General features: G+C 34.3%; 2 protein-coding genes across 3 annotated transcripts; one reads left to right on the plus strand and one right to left on the minus strand.

The window, feature by feature from the left end:
* Window positions 1-1,637: 1,637 nt before the first annotated feature.
* Window positions 1,638-8,275, plus strand: LOC113857784 (auxin response factor 4-like). Of its 2 annotated transcripts, none has more exons than XM_027489977.1 (12): window positions 1,638-2,478; window positions 2,611-2,667; window positions 2,882-3,067; window positions 3,201-3,285; window positions 3,382-3,472; window positions 4,220-4,384; window positions 5,343-5,462; window positions 5,549-5,627; window positions 6,587-6,749; window positions 6,855-7,588; window positions 7,677-7,867; window positions 8,058-8,275. In XM_027489977.1, exons 1-12 carry the CDS (start codon window positions 2,143-2,145, stop codon window positions 8,239-8,241), a joined length of 2,391 nt encoding a protein of 796 aa, XP_027345778.1. In that variant the 5' UTR covers window positions 1,638-2,142; the 3' UTR covers window positions 8,242-8,275. The 2 variants fall into 2 exon arrangements, with proteins under 2 accessions (XP_027345778.1, XP_027345779.1); XM_027489978.1 differs by having other exon boundaries at window positions 2,143-2,478; window positions 6,861-7,588; window positions 8,058-8,241.
* LOC113857785 (isovaleryl-CoA dehydrogenase, mitochondrial) lies at window positions 8,234-14,418 on the minus strand. The gene is made up of 15 exons (XM_027489979.1): window positions 14,104-14,418; window positions 12,975-13,058; window positions 12,832-12,889; window positions 12,496-12,620; window positions 12,363-12,407; window positions 12,084-12,132; window positions 11,891-12,000; window positions 11,387-11,463; window positions 10,762-10,812; window positions 10,602-10,666; window positions 9,772-9,926; window positions 9,617-9,657; window positions 9,482-9,536; window positions 9,225-9,281; window positions 8,234-9,140 (listed from the first exon to the last, which is right to left on the minus strand). The coding sequence occupies exons 1-15, from the start codon at window positions 14,221-14,223 to the stop codon at window positions 8,994-8,996; spliced, it is 1,239 nt and encodes a 412-aa protein (XP_027345780.1). The 5' UTR covers window positions 14,224-14,418; the 3' UTR covers window positions 8,234-8,993.
* Window positions 14,419-14,900: the final 482 nt, after the last annotated feature.

The raw sequence follows: 14,900 nt of genomic DNA on the forward strand, positions 1-14,900 counted from the left end.
GGTTCATTGTTATATTTATGTGAAAGGAGTCAGCTAGAAAAAGGAGAAACAAAACTAGCCAAGCCTCCATACTGAAACAGTCTTTCTTTCGTGTTATATCATTTCAACTGCCATTTACCTCCATCTGAAGTTTAAAAGGCCAGATGAAGGCCATTGAATCCAAACCAATTTAATCAAATTGTAATGCCCACAAATTAATAAAAACATTAAATTTTATTTGAGAGTTCAAAAGGAAAGAAAAAGAAATTATTTGAAGATTAATATAAAATTCTTTGAACTAAAGAAACTTAAAAATATGCGATTATAAAGGTTCATAAACAAATTTTCTTTTATCTAAACACTCTCAAGAAAAATAATTATCACACAGATATTCTTTTTTTTTCTTTCTAAAAATCAAATTTCAAACAAAGTTTAAATTAACATTTAGGATATAATTAATTTTTATGAGATTATAAAAAGTTAATTAAAGCATAAAAGAAACTTTTCAGTTGTGCTTTTTTATATGTAATTAAGTTCCTATAATTTATCTCAATTTTTGCATAAAACTTATAATTAAAGAAAGTTAACAATTTTTTTTTTTGTTGAACAAGGTTAAAAGGACTAACAGTTATTACTGAGTAAAATTTAAAGACCTATTAAACAAAATACAAAAAGTATAAGGGTTAAAGTTGTCAATAAAATTATAAACAGCCACCGGTTAATCTTTTGAAGATTATATATCAAGCTTTTAACAATTTCTTTCCAAGCAAGCTTAAGCTACTTCTAAAGGCACAACCTCTAGAGAATAGAGACAGTGCATATGTCCCAAAAAAAAAAGGAAAAAGAAAATTCAAGCGATAGTGTTGCAAGTTGTAACTTGACATTGCTAGGGTGACACAACTAGTATAGTTTGAAGAAGGGAAGAGTGATAAGACTTAAGAATTGAGATGGGTTGTAAAGGGGTGCAGTGGTGAGTGGAAAGGAGGGTTACGAGTGGCTTTAGGCTTTTAACAACTAAACTGAGTCCACGACAGTTGCTGCCAAAACCCACACCACGCTGAATTTTCAGAGTCCCATGGAGGGCACACCCAAACCCTCTCATTTCTCTCACTTTCTTTTTATTAAATGAACCTCTGTAGCTATAGCTCTATTTGTCGGATATTCATGTTACACCTCTCCAAATCATATCAAATCAACTGCTAACTTATTATATTTCACATTTTATGTAGTGAAGTATGATATGCACCCAACACCCAACTATTTTACCTTAAAATTCATGCCTTAAAATTCACCAAGGCTATATTATAGGTTATTAGGTTGAGTTGTCAGATTGTTTTTTCTTTGGAATTGTCTTTTTTTTTTTTTTTTGGTGAAATGATAGCAAATTCACTAAAGGAGGGAAAATATTAAAAAAAGAAAGAAACCTTGTTAATGATTGTTTGTTTATTTACCTTATACATTAACTTATGTTGTCTAGGGGGAGGGCCTCAATCAATCATCCCCACAACCACAGTGAAAGAATTATTAATAAAGAAAAAATAAAATAAAAGCTATGGCAAAGCAAAGGAGAGTGAGGGTGGGTTCTGTACTGTCTTAGCCTGTCCCCCCCACCCAACACATACACACTCTCTCTCCCTCTTTCTCTCTTTTTCACTCTATCTCTACGAGTCTTAACAGTCTAAATCCAAAAGCCACTACCACATTGGCTTTTCTTGCCTTTTGTTTATGTGCTTCCTATGCAATTGTCTATGTCTGCTACTTCTGCTCCCTCTTCTCAGTACCTGCAAATGGGGGTGGAATCATACGTTGAATTTCTTGTTATTATTTAATATTCTTCTCTCTTTCTACTCTCTTCCTTCTTTTCTTATCTTTAAATCCTCTCTGGGTATCCTCCTGAGCATGACTTTCTTGTTCTTTTCTATTCATCAAGTTCCACTCTTTCCTTGTGTTAACTCTATGGTGCCCCTCCAAATATCAATTCTTTTTCATAATTTGACCTCTTCTTCATGATATTATAGCTTCCACTTTCTGGGGGTTTTTGCTTTTTTTAAGTTCACTCAGTGACACACTCTTTGCCTCCTTTAAAGTTGTGAATTTTGCTTTTGGTGGCTTCCTCTCTTACTTCCACTTGAGTCTCACTAGAACCTACTGCACTAGCTGTTCATGGAAATTGATCTGAACCATGAAGTGACTGAGGTTGAGAAGAATGCATTCTGTGATAGGGAATGTGAGAAAGGTGCTTGTGTCAGATGTTGGTCCTCTTCAACTTGTTCGTCTTCTAGTTCCTCTTCAGCTCTTGTGTCTTCCTCTTACCTTGAGCTTTGGCATGCTTGTGCTGGCCCTCTCACTTCTCTTCCTAAGAAAGGAAATGTGGTGGTCTATTTTCCACAAGGTCACTTAGAACAAGTTGCCTCTTTCTCTCCTTTCACACCATTGGAGATTCCCACCTATGATCTTCAGCCACAGATCTTTTGCAGGGTTGTCAATGTCCAACTACTTGTGAGTACTGAATTCCCCTCTTAGATTGTCTTATGTTTACTGAATTTCATGTAAGATGCTTCATATTTCCTTGACCCTTTTATTGGCTCTATTGTTCATTTTGTTTTGCTGAATTGCCACTTCCTGGAACAGGCCAACAAGGAGAATGATGAGGTTTATACTCAGGTTACTTTGCTTCCTCAGTCTGAGGTTGGTTTTTACCTGAAGTTATTTGAATCTTTTTCTATTTAAATTAATAATTTGAAACTTGAACCACATTAAGCTTTTTTTCTTTGTTTAATTAGGAGGACAAAGAAAATTTGTCACTATGTAGGAACTAGCTTAAAAGTTAAATGTTGTAAGCACCAATTGTTCCTTTGGTACATCTCATTAAGTAGCACTGAGTACACTGGATTGTTTTCAGTTGTCAGGGATGAACTCTGAGGGCAAAGAAGTTGAGGAAATGGGAGCAGAAGAAGAGAGTGATGAAAGATCACCAACAAAATCAACCCCTCACATGTTCTGCAAAACACTAACTGCTTCTGATACAAGCACTCATGGGGGCTTCTCAGTTCCTCGTAGAGCTGCTGAAGACTGTTTTCCTCCTTTGGTGTGGCATCTTTCATAGCATAATATTAATTATAAAGTTTGATTAGTTGTGTCTCTCTCTCTTAAATTGGTGAATTACTAGTTTTACTTTTGAGTCTATTATGTTAATTATGGTAACATTTTTTTTACTTCAGGATTATAAGCAGCAGAGACCCTCACAAGAGCTTGTTGCAAAAGACCTGCATGGTGTGGAGTGGAAATTTCGTCACATTTACAGAGGTAGTGTAATTAGAAAAACAAGGTGTGGCTTCATAGGTTTATTTATTATATTATATTTACTAATTGGTACACAAAATGGGTTTCGTAATATGTCAGGTCAGCCAAGGCGTCATCTACTCACTACTGGGTGGAGTATTTTTGTAAGCCAAAAGAATCTTGTTTCTGGTGATGCGGTGCTCTTTCTAAGGTAACACATTTGTCTATAAGTTATTACATGACATAAATAACTTCGTTTTACGTTGATTAATGAGATATTTTCTTATAAAAAATTAAATAAAAAGTTAATATAATTTCTTAATTTTATTAGTCTGATAAAGTTATTTATTTCGTGAAATAACTTAAAAAAAATTCAATATATCAATATATATGTGCGTGAGTTCGTGTACGGAGAAATTTTTGGTGACTCTCGCAGCAAGTTTTTCCTTTTGTGCATCTCTATCACCTCTGCTATGTCGACGTGACCGTCTCCCACTTTAACCATATTTTTAATAAATATTGTACCTAAAAATCTCTTGCTTCACCTAATAATCCTTCATGTTTAACTGGACATTTTAATTGGCATTAATTTCCTATATTATGTGCTAGGAGGAGCAGCATCTCAAGGTTTCTGAACGTGGATTGATCTCTCTATTATTGATATTTAATAATGTTCCTCCAACAATTTAATATGAAGGATGTTATTAATTGTCTCTTTATTTGAATAATTAATTGCCTTTTTTTGGGAGTTGTATTATTAATATTAAGGTGCTTCATTGTCTTAGTGACCATAAAGTACCAAAAAGAGAGTGCGCGAAAATACGTACTCACAAAACATACCTTAGCTTTTTGTTCATGAGAATTTAAGTCTTTTCAAACTTTGAAAGCATGAAAAAGAAGAGTTTATTTATCATTATAGTAACTTTCAGATCTTTACTACTTATTAATGCCTTTGTAGGGGCGAAAATGGTGAATTGAGATTGGGAATCAGAAGAGCTGTTCGACCCAGAAATGGTCTTCCTGAATCAATTATTGGTAGCCAGAACTGCTATCCCAATTTCCTTTCTTCTGTGGCAAATGCAATATCCACCAAAAGCATGTTTCATGTTTTCTACAGTCCAAGGTACTCTGTGTGTTTAATTTGCTTATTTTGAGGAAATATTGGCTTGTTTTTTTTATTTTATTAAATAATTTTTAAAAAATTAAGTGAATTGAACATTAACTTTCCAATTATTCTAATCAATATTGAATAAGCTAGCTTCGTTGCCATATTTTAACTCAATCCAAAAAATTAACTCAAGATAGTAGGATTTTTTAAGTTCTTTTAACTATGTTTTAGTTAACACAACATATTAACAGTATTTACCGGATAATTATGTTACTTCCAATTGTACATGGATTGAGTAGTAAGATGCACATAAAATTACATTAGCTTCAGTTTGTTTGGCTGCGACACCAAATGGCAGTTATGGATCCTTAGATGAAGTTATCTGAAGGAGTGACAGTTGATTTCATAGACCCAAATATGTTCTTAGGAGTTAGGATCTCCCAACTAGGCTTCCATAATAAGAATAATTAGCAAATCAATTCACATGTGTGAGTTGGCCCAATCAAAGTGGAAGTATGCAAAAAAAATGATGTGGGACCAACTAATCACATGGTAAAAACTTTATAGATGTGAGGTGTGTCTGATAAGTGTACGCAGGTAGCAGCACTATGTCTATGACAATTGATAGGAATGGACTTGTGAAACACTCCAATGATGTGGATGGAAGAATAGGGAACACTTTGATTTTGACACAAATGGTCCATGTCCGTTCTAGAAACTCAAATGAAAATATCTTTAAATCTTACTTTCTAGTTTTGACCATATTATACAGGAAACGAATGCGTTTCTTCTTCTACTCATAGCATGTTAAAATAAATAATTATGATTATTCCTCTAATGGGCCTTATTAAAAATAAAACCTTTCACCATAATCTTTAATTTACAATGGGTGTAATTTCTTCCCTCTACTAATGTTTGATGGGTATGTGACTACTAATAAATTTGTTGTGTGTTTGAATTTGATTTAATACAGAGCAAGTCACGCGGATTTTGTTGTTCCATACAAAAAATATGTTAAAAGCATCAAGAATCCAATGACCATTGGTACAAGATTCAAAATGAGATTCGAAATGGACGAATCTCAAGAAAGAAGGTAAACTACAACATAATTTAAAATCCTTACTCCTATGTCTTCCTTCAAAAAGCTTTACACCACATCATAATCTTTCTATCTTGCAGGTGTAGTGGTGGCACTTTGATTGGAACGAGTGATTTGGATCCCTATAGATGGCCTAAATCAAAATGGAGGTGCTTGATGGTACATTTTCAATTTTGCTTCGTTGCTATGCAATACATTTTGCCATATTTTTTACATTTGGAGTCGGATTTACTTTGATTTTCCCAACTGTGTATCCCTATCAACCGGATTTTATTAATGAGGCACTTAAATCTAAGTTCGTATATTTTGTTTTTAACTCTACATATTGTAATTGCCGTTAGTTGGCTTATTTCCTTTTCCAATGCATGAAAAAATTATTGTTGTTTGTAGTTTTTGAGAAACATATGAGGAACTGAGGATAAGGAAATTTTAAGCACATTTTAGGTATAAATTATTTAGAAAATAATTATTTTTAAAAAATTCTCTTTAAAAATTGACAATTTTTTAATAAATTAAACTAAACTGTGATTAACTTTTTTCAGAAGTTCGCCATATGTCACCCCCACCCCAACACAAACATCCCTGCTCGAGACACATCAAAATTTCTGTAGCGAAGGAAGAATATAGAATGAGAAATATCAGTAACACTTTTAAATACACTTTTTATGATTGGTTATTTTTTTAAAATAGTCAAAATAATCTTTGAAAGGTGATGAACTTACAGTGTGAGCTTTTTGACTCCTTAAAAATTCACTAATTACAAAAAAATGTACTAAAAAGTGTGGTCATGTTAACATTTTTCTTATAAAAATGCTACTTAAAGACAGCAGAGATTGAATTTACATTATTCTTCTCAACATCAAACTGAATTATTGTTAAGCAACTTATTTGTGAACCTCAAATAGAAGTCTAATCCCATTCTTTTCTAAGTAATATTTGCCTGCACACATTCTTCATGTTTCATTCTAGATCGTTTGACACTTAGTGATAGCCAGAGAAGATCTTTGATATGAAGGTTGCAGTAGTAATCTACCTACAAAGCTACAGTATTCATGAACTTAGTCAATGACAACATGGTGATTTCTTCAATAATGTAAGCATGCTGTGACATTCAACAGGTCAGATGGGATGAGGATATTGAGACTAATCATCAAGACCGAGTGTCTCCATGGGAGATTGATCTTTCTGCTCCTTTGCCTCCCTTGAGCATTCAGTCTTCCCCAAGACTGAAGAAACTGAGGACAGGTCTACAAGCTGCCTCACAGAGTCACCTCATCACTGGTATGAATCCTAAAAAGTAATGTAGCATAAACTTTAGTGCTTGTTACCTTGTATATCCCAATCATCCTCTTCCATGTTTCATGTTTGGCTTGTTTTGTGGGGTAGCAGCAGGAGGCAGTGGATTGGTGGGCTTTGAGGAGTCTGTAAGATCACCTAAGGTCTTGCAAGGTCAAGAAAATGCAGGTTTTGTGTCACTCTACTATGGATGTGACACCGTAACCAACCGGCCAGGTTTTGAGATGAGTTCTCCAAGTCATCCAAATCTTGCATCAGCTGGAGTAAGAAAGGTTCCGTCTTCTGAGCTTAGTAGTGTTCACCCTTTCAGCTATGCAGGCTTCATGGAAACTAACAGGTTTCCAAGGGTCTTGCAAGGTCAAGAAATGTGTCCATTGAAATCCCTGACAGGAAAGGTTGATTTGAACCTTGGTGCTTGGGGAAAACCCAACCTAAGTTGCACAACTTTCAATCTTCATCAGGCAACCAAACCAAACTTTCAATCACCATATTTTCCTTATGGTGATATTCACCAAACTGGTCAAGCTAGCTTGTTTTGCTCAAAAAGCACCAGTTTCCAAAGAGAGAATGTCCCATATAACAGTCCATCTACTAAGGCAGGGATCATTATAAATGAAGTTGGAAGATCAGATCTCCCAAATGAGCATAAGCTGCAGGACAATATTTCTGCTGCTGCTGCTTCATTAGGGGCTGCAAGTATGGCGATTCCAAATGACAACAATGTTCAGGGAAAGGTAAATGCCTGCAAACTATTCGGGTTTCCTTTGTCTGGGGAAACTACTAATCAAAATTCACAGAACAGTGCTAAAAGGAGTTGCACAAAGGTGAGGGATGGTAACAACAAAATTATGTTATGATATGCCTTTTTCTCTTTGATGTTTTACCCACCCATATAACATACACTAAATGAAGGTTCACAAGCAAGGCAGCTTAGTTGGAAGAGCCATTGATCTCTCAAGATTGAGCGGCTACAATGATCTGCTGAGTGAACTAGAGAGACTATTTGGCATGGAAGGCCTTCTAAAAGATCCTGATAAAGGATGGAGGATCCTGTACACTGACAGTGAGAATGACATAATGGTTGTTGGGGATGACCCTTGGCAGTAAGTATTCGTCTTCATGGACTCAAATAAACAGTTCTAATCAATTATCAATATGATCATTACCAGTCTCAACATGTACTGATAGGATAGTGCCTGATGTCTCTTGTACTATATAGCTATCTAGGGTCAAGTTAATGTGTTGTACTTTCAAAATGACACTAAAAAATTTGCATGTTTGGTATGGCTGCAGTGAGTTTTGTGATGTGGTGTCCAAGATCCATATATATACTCAAGAAGAAGTGGAAAAGATGACAATTGGGATGATAAGTGATGATACTAACAGCTGTTTGGAACAGGCACCAGTGATTATGGAGGCTTCAAAGTCTTCCTCGGTGGGTCAGCCAGATTATTCTCCAACTGCAGTTAGAGTCTAAGTTTCAGTGTTGTCTTTAAGTGTTTATCATGTTGGTCCTGTCTCTGTACAAAACTAGTTATATACTTATGCTTTCATGCTGTGTTTGGTTACTACCCTTTGAGCTTGTAGGCCCAGCCTAAACTTGCATGGTCAGCTGTAGAAAGACTGACAATTAAGTGCACTATACTAGCTAAATAAGGGCTAGTCTTGGCATAATGAAATAAGCCATTACCACTTATGAGTTCCGTACTCTAGAATAAGGGTGATGGTGATGGTTTCCCAATTTCCTGCCATGCTTGTGTAATATTACTACTACTTTTAGGAACCTGTTTAAGGCGTGATCCGGTTTTGCAGTCCCAGATTCTGACAGTAGTCAAAATATTGTTATGGTAAAAACTTGATAAACGCACTCTAGTTATGAATCAACTAATATAATTTTTCATAAACTGCAAGAGAAAATAATGCACGCCCCTAAAAGGCTAAACCTGATTTCAATAGATGCTAGAGGTATCTACACACATTACCTTAGGCATAAAATTATTGAACGTAAGACCTGAATTATATTTTTTTTTTCCAGCATAGTTTTCAGAGAGGAATGAATAGCTTTGAAGATTTTTGAAGTACATAGAAATTATAAAATGGAAACTTTTGTTTATTGCACTCATGATCAATTCTCGTGACTATAATTCTCGTTTGATGAATGAACATTAGTTTAATAACATCTGCAAAGGAATCTCCAATGAACATTAGCATGTAAGGTATGGTGGCATGTCATTGCTCCTTGAAGAGCTCACGACCAATAATCATTCTTCTGATCTCACTAGTTCCAGCACCAATCTCATAGAGCTTAGCATCTCTCAGGAGACGACCAGTAGGATACTCATTCACATAGCCATTCCCACCTAAACATTGTATAGCCTGCAGATTTGGTGGAGATAAGCACTGTAAAATGTGAACAAAAGAACACCAGCAACTATAACCAATGCAAGCAACTTAGTTTACCTGCAAAGCAACCTGGGTTGCTCTTTCAGCTGCACAAAGTATAGCTCCAGCACAATCCTGAAATTAGTCAAGACAGCATGTTGTACAATACAATGAATAGGCAAAGAACCATGGCGAGAAATAGAAAAAAAAAATATCAAAGAACAAAGGTAATCCTTTCATGCAATGTGTTAAATACAGAGAAGTCCATTTCAAGAACCCAAGGTTGAAGCTTAATAGTACTATATTAACCACAAGAAAAAGATATGTGGATGCACCTTTGGATCAATTTTTCCATTGTCACAATCCCGGGCTACAGAATATACATAAGACCTGAAATGAAGAACGTTATCTACTGCCACGCAAACTTGTTTAGAAAGAGAAAAGAGCATCATGATAGTAGAATCTTCTACCTTGAGGACTGTAAAGAAGTGTATATGTCAGCAATTTTCCCCTGTAACCAAAGATCAATTGATAGCACAATGGGTAAGATTCACATTCACATAAAATACATATGCAGGATAATTGCACAAAATAAGTTATGCTGTGTTTGTGCATGATATTGAACCTGTATAAACTGAAACTCCCCAATGGGACGACCAAACTGCTCTCTTTGTCGAACATAAGGAAGGACAACATCAAGGCATGCCTGCATAATACCCAGAGGACCAGCTGCCAAAACAAGTCTTTCCAGATCCAGCCCAGACATCATGACATAGACTCCTGAAACAAAAAGAATGAGTGGTATTATCAAACTATCGTTGACACTTGAGATGCAATGAATAACAAAAGTGATTGTTTCTTTTATCAGCTTTTACATTGTACAATTTAAATGGAAAACTAATAACCCTACTTCAATAGAGAGCTTCTTTTAATTTACGGATTTATGTGTTGAGTATGCTTGGAAAATGGTGCCACTACAAATGTAATTCTGGTTCAGAAGTAACAAAGATAAGAACATTATAAATATGCTCTTTTATTGATCTCTTTAAATGTTTACATTAGTAAAGAAAAGAGAGGCTGATATGATAGACCAATGTGGGCATATTACGTAAGAATAATCAGTCTCATAACAAGCTTTTGCAGACTGGAATTTGAACCAGTTTGGATTCACTTCAATAAATAAATAAATTCTTAGCATTGGGAAGAAAAAAAAAAGTGGAGTTACCACTTGTTTTAAAAGCTAATGATCCTCAGCTTCTGACATAAGTGGAAGTATTAGAGTTTTTCAATACAAGTGCTCCTAAAGATTATATCCTTATGCAAAATAACTTTCTCTAACAAGTTATTTCTAAGTTATTTTTTCATAAGTCTATTCCAAACAAGCCTGTTACCAAATAACATAAAGATTATTTCTTTTTAAAAATAATAGAAAGTCTACAAAAGCAATTGCAAGACCTTTCCCTTCTTTCCCAAGAACATTTTCTTCTGGAACAAAGCAATTCTCAAAGACAAGCTCACATCTGCTCACAGAATTCCACTTAATTAGTAAAAGTAAGGAAAAGTGGTTGCAAAAGGATTATATATAGAAACTTTCACACAAAACATGCATACATACGTATCACTTCCTCGCATCCCGAGTTTATCCAATTTCTGGGCAGTACTGAATCTGCAGTCAAACAAAAATAAATGTCAGATTTTCATCTTTAATTTTATCACAGTAATCACATGATTTATCATTTAATCAAGATCCCATCCTTTCAACTGAGTAAGAATTGTTTTTTCTTCCTCCCTTATATTTCATGCATGTTTTCTATGAGCTCATAATTCGTTTTTTTTTTACCCCATCATTTTTAGAGAAGGATTTTTGCAGACTATAGGACTCAGGATTCAAGTTTTAACTATTTGATGCAAAAAGGTTCCAGTACTTCTATTTTTTACTAAAATTTTGCATTACCAAGCTATAGCACATGGTAAGTCCCATACGAGTCAAGACTTGGGTCATACATGAGAAAAAATTGGTTTAGGTTACAATTTAATATCCATTAGTTTGAACAGCATCACTTGTCAAAGTGAAATTGTGCCTAAAATCATGTGATGCCAGTAAAGATTAACAACCTATGGTTGTATTGGCCACAGCATGTAAGCACATTATTGTCAAAGAATTAATTAACTCAATATACAGAGGTTTGTACACTCAACTCAATATCATAAAACTTTTACTCAAGGTTTAGAGCAATTACCCAGGCATTCCCTTCTCGATGATGAATGCAGAGATTCCTTTTGACCCAGCAGTTATGTCTGTTTTTGCATATACAACCTAATTCAATTCAACACAATATAAAAATCAAATATTTGCTATGCATTCTCAGCATATGTCCAACTACAAGATTTAGTTTTATACTAAGTGGGAATCTTGTTTCCCTATATAAGCCATAGGTAAGGAAATTAGGTAAGAACACAGACTGATTATCTTAGCTCTGCCAGATATTAAATGGAAAAATATGTGATCCACATTAAATATCTACTAAGATGGTTTACCTGGAAGGCAATATTATAAATATGCTTAGCAAATTTTTCCTACATTTTTAGCCATTCATGATGTAATAAATTCTAATGACATTGATCTTTTTCTTCATTATTTTGCATTATCAGGTCCACAGCATGATTTTGTAAAGACAAATCAAACACAAATAAGGTCAATGCAAAGAGCATGAGAGAATGCAATGAAATTTAACGAAACATACTAATGTTTCAGCAACTGGCCCATTAGTACACCACATCTTGTTCCCATTAAGAACGTAGCCCCCATCTACACGATCAGCCTTGCATTTCATGCTGACAACATCAGAACCAGCTGCAGAAAAGTTCAATTCACTTAACAAACTCCTTGGAATGTCTAAAACTGCAAGATACTGCTTTTTAATTCACATATCTTACAATTTGGCTCACTCATTGCCAAAGCGCCCACATGATCCCCTGAGATAAGCTTCAAAATTTAAGAGGAAAAACAACTTAGCCCATGTATAGATAGATAGATAAATACAGAAAAATTAAAACAAGACTACTGATGAGCACAAGAAATGAGGGGAAAGCTAACTATGAGCATTTTTGGCAGATAAAGTTAATCCTTTCCTTACACGTTGTCAGCAAGAGGGCAAGGCAGCAAATATTTCACTGCAAACAAATAAGATTTTCTAGACAGAATAGAACTAGAACCTTTGGCAAATATTTCAGTTTCTGAGCAGGGCTTCCATTTCTCACCTAAACAAAACAGAGGGTAGCAATCCTGAAGAGTAATTGGATGATCATAAAGCATACGTTGAAAGAGACTTAAGTTCTCTTCAATTACCAGCTGATTGATACACAGGTTAGAATGAGCACCATAAGAAAGACCAACAGATGCTGAAGCACGGCTAATCTCTTCCATTGCTATACAGTGATACAAGTAACCTAGGCCAAGTCCTCCATATTCCTCTGCAAATAAGCCAAAATAGAATGGTAAAATGTTTTTTGGCATACAAGACATGCATGTATTGTAAAGATTCCAAGGTATACAGGGGAGAATAAATAAAAACTACCAAATGGAAATCACAAAGGCAGATAACAGCAATGGCTTACAAATCTAAAAAAGAAATCTTTCGACATATCAGAAAATGTAAGCAGCAAAGCAAGAAAAGTAGACTACCTGGTGCAGTAATCCCAAGGAGATTAAATTCGCCCATGCTTTTCCATAGGTTAAACTCCTAAAATTACATCAAAATGTAATCACAATGTCCAATGCACTATGTGTTAAGTTCATGGATATGACAAAGATAGATCATCACACACCTGTGGGAAATAATTCGTGTGGTCTATTTTTGAAGCATGAGGAGCAATATTTTCCGTTGCAAACTGAGCAACACTTTCTTTAAACTTTATCATGCAATAAAACCTTCAAATCATTAGAAGCACGACATAGTTCACCTTTTAAGCAGCCATTACACAAAATGTTTTGACGCATAGCATTTTTTAAAGTGAAAAAGATCCCACGATTTTCCACCCACTATAAAATTGTAAAATCAAACATTTAAGTCACTATTATTACAAACTGAACACAATTAGATGCAGATTGGGGTTGAGGGAGATTCTCAATATTTTGAACCCAATTGAAAATTTAGTAAACCAAATGGATAGTCTTCAGCCAACCATAAAATGATAAATCTCAAGTCAGCTTCAGTAGGTTCCCAAAATACGGAACCTTACGTCAATAGTATGCATATCCAGGCAAATAGCACATACCAAAGGAAACCATCATGCTTAAAGTCATTGGATTTTCGTTTTCTACATCATTGACAAATGAACTGAAATGACTAATCAGAAGAACAACAATGACTAGCCTAAACAGAGCAAGCCCTACACATTCAACACCAAAAACAATTTCTTCCCAGCTAGTAGAAATGCCCACATTTATTGCTCACCCACGTCTCAAGCGAAATTGCCTCTCATGAAAGATACATAAAGGAAACCAGGAGGAAAAAAAAGCAATACTTTTTCAACAACAACTAGTTCATTTTTTTTTCCTTACTTCATTGATAATATAATAATTTCCATCAAGACCAATTATTTCACCCACCAAATTTTTCAAAGAAAAAAATGTCATATGCATCCAAGCTTTCTTCTACAGAAGAATAAAGGGCAACCAAGTTGAAGCAATGGTGATTTAAAGTAACAAAATTTTATTAACAAATGAATCAGTAATTATATTCTTGTAACTTTAATAAAATAAATATATTTTTTAATAAAAAATATTATTTTTAGACGTTTAAACTCAATCCTAACAAAATAGTAAAAAGAAATCATTTTTTTTAAAAACAATAAAAAAGGTCAATCATTTTGACCAAGTTGCGATAGAAACAATTCAAGGCGATGGATATCAAGAACAAGTAAAGCCAAGTATTAGGGTGGTGTTGAAGGGAACCTGTATCTGAGTTTCATCGAAAAGCAAGGAGGTGGAGAAAGCAGCAGCAGAGTGAGGGTAAGACTTGCTTCTGAAAACCGCTGAAAAAATGGACCTTGCAGTGTTGATCCTATGCATCATGACAGCAAAAAGAATGGGTCACACTTGCAAAATGAAATTGGATCGATTATTGCTTTCTCTCACTCCTCTTAGCTGTTGCAGTTCTTCATTGCTATATGGCTTATATATTCTTTTTTGCTGCATTGGCCTAACCAAAGAAAATGAATAATATTTTAAAATATAAATAAATTCTAAAGAAAATGATAATACTATTGATGGCATGGGAATTCAGATAAGGACTGAGGTGGTAGTGAGAGTGGATCATCTTCGGACAAGTGAGTTAGATAGTTATCTTATTACGCAACGTTTCCCAGCACAATTTTCTACTTTTTTTCTTCTTTTGTATTTTCTGATTACACCAAAGGGGTGATTTATTTTGAGTTCAAATACTTTTTTATTTATTTCAACATATCTCTTTATATCAAACATAAATTTAATTATATCCAGCTTTTTTTTTATATTTTAAATCATTATGAATTTTTTCAAATCATATAAATATTTCAATTACAAAGATAAATACTTAATTTAAGCAAGAGATAAAAAAAATTTCCTTAAAAATATTATCTCTCTCTATTTTTTCGAAAATAAACAAAATCTTAATGATTGAAAATTTTAAAATATTAATAATTTTGAAATGAAATTTATTTTATAATAATTTTAATAATTAAACGAAGAAATAAAAAAAAATTGATTCTCAT

The sequence above is a fragment of the Abrus precatorius genome, unplaced genomic scaffold (assembly GCF_003935025.1).
Source record: "Abrus precatorius isolate BTA unplaced genomic scaffold, Abrus_2018 Scaffold2, whole genome shotgun sequence".
Taxonomy (NCBI): Eukaryota; Viridiplantae; Streptophyta; class Magnoliopsida; order Fabales; family Fabaceae; genus Abrus; species Abrus precatorius.